This window comes from Vicia villosa, unplaced genomic scaffold, assembly GCF_029867415.1.
Source record: "Vicia villosa cultivar HV-30 ecotype Madison, WI unplaced genomic scaffold, Vvil1.0 ctg.004003F_1_1, whole genome shotgun sequence".
NCBI classification, from domain to species: Eukaryota; Viridiplantae; Streptophyta; class Magnoliopsida; order Fabales; family Fabaceae; genus Vicia; species Vicia villosa.
In genome coordinates, this window is record NW_026706357.1 from 73819 (window position 1) to 81629 (window position 7811).

Consider the following 7811-nt stretch of genomic DNA (forward strand, 5'->3'; position numbering starts at 1 on the left):
CAGGTAAACTTACGTATTAGGGACAATGCATGATTTACGCCTATTTTTACATTTTCTAGCCATATAATTTGATTTCCCATCATTAAAGCAAGAGAAAATGTCACTTTTATTTCCTTAAGATGGTGGATGTTGCCTATAAATTAGAACAATTTAGGCACTTAAAAGATTTTCATTCTTAATGTTTAATTGCTATGTATTTTTAGTGTAAAACATTTTACACTAACAATGCATCACAATTATTTTCAACAAATTAAATTTTACTTAAAATTAAATTAAAATAAAAGTCAAACATTTTCAACAAATTAACAGTGTAAAATTTCTTTACTGTCAATGAATAAAACGTTATTTTTTGTTAGGGGTCTATTTTTTATTTTGCCCGGGGCCTCTAAAAAGTCGGGACCGGCCCTGGTAGCATGGACATGTTTTTGTTTTTATCACAATCACATTAGTTTTAAATATTCTTAAAGGTATATAATTGTAGTTTAAACATTCAAAGATTAAAGTAGTAAAAGAATGGTGGAGAATAAATAATAATAATAATAATAATAATAACAATAATAATAATAATAACAATAATAATAATTAAGGTTAATAACTAATTGAGACAAATTATTTATTTATTTTATAAAAGCTAAATATATTAAGAAAAGAGAAGGGATACAAAGAGGGAGGACTAGGCCGAACCCACCTTTAAGATGTGAACCAAAAGTTAGATAATCTTATTCTTTTTCTACACAAACTACTACAAAGTTTCTTGGGAATTTCAATGAACTAAACATAGTTAAGAATGCTCAATCTTCTCATTAGTAAGATTGCCTGCGCAAGTGTTACATTCCCTATAGACATAAGGCGCCACTAAACGCATATATCTAATCAATCTCTTGCAATTTCTCAACGGTGTCTTAGAGGCCAAGGAATGAAAACAGAAGAAGAAAAGGCCTTTACAATCAAAATAAAATCGGTTTCTAACCAAAGATTATGCCAAAGGTTGGCGTGAGCAATCTCGATAGTTCTAATTGCACTTATAATCTCAGCAAAGAAGGCACTGCAAATACCCAGGTTTTCCTCAAATTCATCCACAAAGTCTGACTCAAAGTTACCAAAGATGCCTACACACGTTGAGGAAGAATAAATGGGCTCCATACGTGTTAACAAAAGATGTCAATTTCTCATATCTATATGTCGATTTCTAGGTAGAAGTTGCACAGGGTAGGAATTAGGAGAGAAGGTGTAAACTGAGATTGTTTAGGATTTGAACTAGTACTACTAATAGTGAATTTTCTTTCTGACTTGGTAGCCCCTATATTAGGTGTTGTTGCACTGAACTGGGTTAACTATTCCTCTGTGTTATTTATCATTCTACAATTGTTCTCTGCATATCTTTTTGTTTGGTAAACATGTGTTCTGTCAGCAGATGATGTCAAGACATTTGTCCTAACACTGTAGTTTGAGTTGAGACATTAATCTCAACTTGTGATTTGTGTTGGTTGTCATTCTGTGATTTATTTGTGTGCAAAAGTTACAGGTGAATGCCATTATTCTGTGTCAGGATCAGATGTCATAACATTTGCCTTGATGTCGTGTTCTAATGTTGGAACATTAGTATTAATATGTGGTGACCCTGTACTAGATAAATTTCAGAAAGCATGGGAGAGGAAATTACTCCTTTAATTGTTAAGGATTCACCATTGGCAACACTAACTCTATTAGTCCTACATAAGATTTCTTGGATTGTAAGAAATAGAGATAAGAAGTAAGGTGATGAGAAGCACCTGAGTTTGAAAAATAAGCTCGACTCTCAAGATCCTTAGGAAGAGAATAAGCATGTGTAGAATCTATTAGATTTATTGTTTGAGATTAAGACGCAGAGGCTTCATATTTGTCAGTTAAGGCACCGGGAAATTATGCTAGTTTTGACCGATTATGAGTATGTATGAATGCCCATCAAACCTCTGCCAATAATCCATTACAACATGAACATAATACCACAAAATTATCATTTCGATCTTGTACCAGATGAGAATCAACCTCTACCACGACCTCAACCTCTAGGCATGCACCTTCAACCTCGATTATGTGAAACATTTTCATGCATACCAAATGTATGGTCAATTGCATGCGTTACATACATAGTCACATTAGATCTTGCTTAAAAATGCGTGGTTTCACATGCAAGTATACATGTTATTTTAAAGTTTCAAGTGATATATTAGTAAGGATGTCTAACCCATAGGGAGTGGAAATAATTTAGATTGATTTGTAAAACAATCTTTTATAAACGAGCATCAGAAGAAATAATAATAATTTATGATTGTCACAAATTTAGTTTTTAAGGTAAACATTGGTAGAGATATTTTGGTAAGATTAATGAGATCAATAATGGAGAATATGTTAGGCAATGATATGTTAATATGACTTGCCTATTGTGTGTACATGATGTGTTATGTCGTGTCAGATGAGGTTAGCATGTGAACTTATGGTGTATTCCTACAATATCCAAAACATATACAATAAAGCAAAGGAACAAATTCCTAAGCCTTACTTGTAACTTTAATGCATGCATGGTTTCGTTCCAAATGTCCTATAAGGTTGTAACTCTTTATGCCTAAAGTAGCTAGTGAGTGAATATTCATATCCTACTATTTTCAATTATATTTATCATGAGTTCCACTTGTTGTTGGATTCCTCACAACAATGAGCTTCTATCTTTTCCTAAGTTGATCAATCAAAGAATCAAATTTATAACATTATAATGCATGATAAAATAAAGCACTAACAACACATCAATTAACACAAAAAACTACTTTACATTAACTTCACATTGCTTAAGGTAAATGAGTTTCGCTCATGATGAGCTTAATACATACATCAATACTGGATCTTAATCTAAACATTCTTAAACACATAATAAAAAAGAAATGAAAACCCAAGAGTAATTTCTTTGTCTTTTTGCAATCTTCAATCAGCAAGAGACAAGTTATGTCACGCCAGATACTGGTAGCTTATACTTGAGATGATGACATGAATAGTTCTCCATTTTCATCCAACTTGCACTTTAAACCGATTTCTACCAAGTGTTTCTCTCTGAGGTTCTGAACCTCTTTTACATTTCCTTCAAGAGGTCCTTTTATAGTCAACTTCATCTAGGTTTTTGTGGTGTTGGATTATGGGCTTTTGAATATTCATATTTTTGGCCCAAAAGAATTGACAAGTTACCCTCCGATTCTCCTTTTTCATACTATCGCAGAGTCAAGTACAATTAGGTTTCTTGTGGTAGGCTAGTGACGCAGGTAGGAAGTGGTGGTGTTTTGGAGTAGTCCTGCGCACTGTAGTGGTTGTAAAATTATGCACACTTTTGTCTTATAGTGCCTTGATCTTATCACCTTTACTTTTCACTCAAATTCACTCCACCTCTCTATTTGATGCCACATAGGCCATAAAGTTGTGAATGTACATTCTTTTCATCCTTCATTTTGTCCAACTCTCTTTCATAGCTAAGGTTAGGGCGTTGTTCCAAATATGTCATGCCAGGACTTATCAGAAGTCATCCCTACACAAGTAACAAACACATAAAAAATCTCAAAAGAGAGAACCTAGTGTGCTCTTTATAAATTATTCAAAAATAAAGAAGAAAAAATGCACAAAGATTTGAGTATTGACCAATGGCTTGCAACATTTAGAACATCATTGGTTTTAACTCAAACTGAGCCACAATGATCTATGGTCGAATGATACTCGTGTTCATGGCATTGAGATCAAATACAACACAATCCCTTATGTTTCTTGCCTTGTCATTGGTAATGCCAATAATGTTATTATCTTCCACGACTTCTTCTTGTCCCAGTTATATTTCTCCAAAGTTTCCTTCAATTGGTTCTTCAAATTATCATTCAAAGGATCCAAATACAATAGAAGGCGAAAGACTTTTTGGTAAGTGGCTAGTAGCTTGAAATCTCCTTAGCAATCTGAGAGTTCTTTCAAGCTTAGGATCGCCTTTGTATATTGGCTTCAGCAACCTACGCATGTAACACCTAAATACCCGTCATGTCACCATATCTCAAAAATAGTCAAAAGCTCAAATTCTCATTTAACAAAAAGAAATTGTGTTTTATACAAAATTAAAATGTTATTTTTGACACACTCTCCACCAACAGCACTAAAATCTTGTTGCTTGAAAATGTGTGGTGTCACATGCAAGTATACATGTTGCTTTAAAGTAACAAGTGATATATTAGTAAGGATGTCAAATCCTCACTTGTAGCTTTAATGCATGTCTGGTTTCATTCCAAATATCCTTTATGTCCATGCATGTACCATGTTCAAATTATATATATATTTTTTTAATAAGTAAAGTGTATCTAGCGGGTTTCGAATATGAGATCTTGAGAGGAGCGCACTCTCAAGACCCAAGCATTTCACCGCTAGACCACACACGCGTATTTTTATATTATATATTTTGCTTAAGATAATTTGATATCATGTATTTATGCCGTATATGACATATTATGTATTCGGTTAGCATGCTATATTGCATACTTTATTTTTTTATTCAAATGCATATCACAACACAAAACAAGATTTTTATTTATATCAAGTCAAAATGAAATATAACATGTATACAATTTACTATAATAATAGGAATTCTTGTTTGGAAGACCAACTAAACTAAGTGAATTTCCGTCTCAATCATCTGAGAGATAAATAATTAGAAATATTTTTGTATCTCAATCAACTAATATAAATATATTTGATTTACCAACATACAACTTCAAAATATCGACTAAATGAGAACCATGTTTTATTATTTAATATCATACTAATAAATCGATCAAGTTAAATACTACGTTGAACAGATTTCGAAGTGCTAGTTATTCAAATTTGATTAATTCTTTAAATATTTGATGAAATTACTACATATATGATTGAATTTGTTGAAGGAATGGCTAGTTTTTCAGATTAACACTTTAAAATTTAGCCGACATTTCTAGATCATTAGAGTTTATGAGAAGATAGAGAAAAGCAATTTCTCTTAAATGGAATGTGGGCACATGAGTTGGGTGGATGGACAGAGTCCAATACAAGCCTAGTACTTTAGTCCGGAACAATGGTCGATCCCAGTCCTTGTTGCTAGCAATTATTCATGGAATGGGAAGAAACTGGCTAACCAGTACAAAAAGGAGTAACTAGTAGATAAAAACGTACTCCACTCAAGTGCGGTAAAAAGTGAACTTGGCGTCAACGATTTCAAATAAATAAAGTAAATGGATAAAAGCTCTTCGTACTAAGCAATCTCTGCCAATGCTCATTGTCACCTCAAATCAGAAACAGTATGCGAGTAAAGTCAAAATCCATTCATTTATGGGACGTTTCTTCATACCAGACCCCATCACCTCACACCTTTTTAGTTCGTGCTACTGCTATCTATCTATCTACACACATTATTTTTTTTTTTTCTTTTTCTTTTTCTCTCCTCTTTCTAATTAACGGTACTTTTTTAAATCGAATCTTACCCTGCATTGACGTGTACCATCCTGATTTCACGCTTTTTTTAAGGTCTATAATCTACTAGCATAGACTGTGCCTCATGCCTCCCTCATCCATTGGAATACGTAAAATAATACTATTAAAATAGTTATTCATCATTTATTACTCTACTTCTATTAACTTTATCATTATCACCTTTTGTAGATATATGAGCTTCTCATTCCTATCCATGCATTGGTATGCAACCATTTTCACCCGCACCCAGAATGGACATTCGTTCACATAGAGGTGGTAGAGAAACGAGTCCAGACCGTGCCAAAATATGCAGAATGAAGCAGAAAGTGAAAGCCATAAGAAAAGTACAAGTCGTTTACTATCTCTCACGAAATGGCCTATTGGAACATCCACATTTCATGGAAGTTACTCTTTCTCCCAATCAACCTCTCCGTTTGAAAGATGTATTTGATAGGCTCATGGCTCTCAGAGGAAACGGCATGCCTTCTCAATATTCATGGTCTACTAAAAGGTAAACTTTTTAGTTTTCATATTAATGAATTATAAATTTTTATTTTATTACATTTTTTACCATTACAGGAACTATAAGAGTGGATATGTGTGGCATGATTTGACGCTGAAGGATATAATACATCCATCAGAAGGTGGGGCTGAGTATGTACTCAAAGGATCTGAACTTGTAGAAGGGTTTCAACAACTGAATTTGAGCGAGAAACAAGCGATTCAGCAACAGCCAGAACAGAATTTTACTAGTTATAACAATTCAAAGAGCAAGGTTGCATTGAGTGGAAGACACCAAGTGAAGTTAGAGAGTGAAGTTCATCAGTATGAAGAATACGAAGAGGAGTTGTTAGAGAAAGAGTATGATCATTTAGATGGAGAGAAAACGAGCTATACGAGTTCAACAACGACGCCGCATTCTCGTTGCTCGAGAGGTGTATCAACGGAGGAATTAGATGAGGTAGTTAATGCTAATTCCCATACTACCCCGCCACCTCCGAATGTAAGTTCCGCAACTACCCTTGCTGAGAAACTGAAACAAAGGGATGAGAGGAAGGTTAACAATGTGATGACAACTAATTACCCGAAACGGTTAGGTACTGAGTCGCTGATGACGTCGGCACCAGCACCGCCACAGAGTCGTTATTCTGTTTTGCTGCAACTGATAGCGTGTGGGAGTTCTGGTGCGGAGATGAAAGCGAAACAGAATGGAGGAGAGTCCCGGTTGAGCAATGTGGGGACCAGTAAGAGGAGGGAGAGCGTTGATGAAGAGGAGAAGCTGTATTCGTCTGGCGATCATCGTCGTCATCGTGATGATGATGACGATGAGATATGCGTATCGGAGAATCCGAGGTTGTTAGGGAATTTGCAATCGGAGGAAAAGGAATACTTCAGCGGGAGTATTGTGGAATCCATGAAAGCGAACCGAGTCGCTTTCCAGGGTGAACCTGTGCTCAAGAAATCCAATTCATATAATGAAGAAAGGTATGTTTCATTATTATTATTACTGCATCTTTGGGTACATTGTTTGTATATTTTAATCTTATTTGATAGATTTATTTTTTCTATATTGTTTTCAGGAGAAGTAGACTAGGAATGGACGAAGTGAAACCGAAGGAAACTACAAAAGATGACAAGAGAGAGGCAAAAGTAGGAGTGAGAGAGAAATGCATACCGCTTATAAAATCTTCTAAAGAGGGTAGGAAATGATGGAGATCTCGTCACGTGAATTTGTCTATCCTAGTTCATGAAATTAATTAGGTAGACTTGTAATGAATACTACTAACTAGTAGTTAGATGTTATTCTATGCTTGATTAGTTTGTTTTCACTTCCTGATTTGATCTTGTTAGTTTCTTGGCTTTTTTTACAAAGTTAATTGTGCATTTGAGGCCTTGCATGATTAAGCATATAAATGTTTGGATTGATTTTCCATTTGAATTTTGTTGTTAACTTTTCAATGGGAAACTTCGACTTTATCACGGGTGACACTAGATTTTTCATATGATGTATATTTTCCTCTTCTATCAATTCTGGGACAATGAATAGTTACTATATTCTCTTTCAACCAATGTTTTGAATTTTTTGAACGTATCAAATGCACTAGACTTTTCATTAAAACAAATAAATCCAAATTTTCTATTAAAATCATATGTAAAGGTAGTGAAATACCTGGTTTTAGTAAAAATAGAATTGACTCTGTTTCTAAAATTGATTATACTTGAAAGAGAGAATTCTATCAAACTTGAAAGAGCATTTTGTAGCTTTTAGGTTTAAACATGATTTTTTCACTAAAATTTATTGTTCAATTCAC

General features: G+C 34.1%; 1 protein-coding gene across 1 annotated transcript; it reads left to right on the top strand.

The window, feature by feature from the left end:
• Window positions 1-5676: 5676 nt before the first annotated feature.
• LOC131641738 (protein SOSEKI 2-like) lies at window positions 5677-7474 on the top strand. The gene is made up of 3 exons (XM_058912041.1): window positions 5677-6010; window positions 6079-6984; window positions 7080-7474. The coding sequence occupies exons 1-3, from the start codon at window positions 5724-5726 to the stop codon at window positions 7207-7209; spliced, it is 1323 nt and encodes a 440-aa protein (XP_058768024.1). The 5' UTR covers window positions 5677-5723; the 3' UTR covers window positions 7210-7474.
• Window positions 7475-7811: the final 337 nt, after the last annotated feature.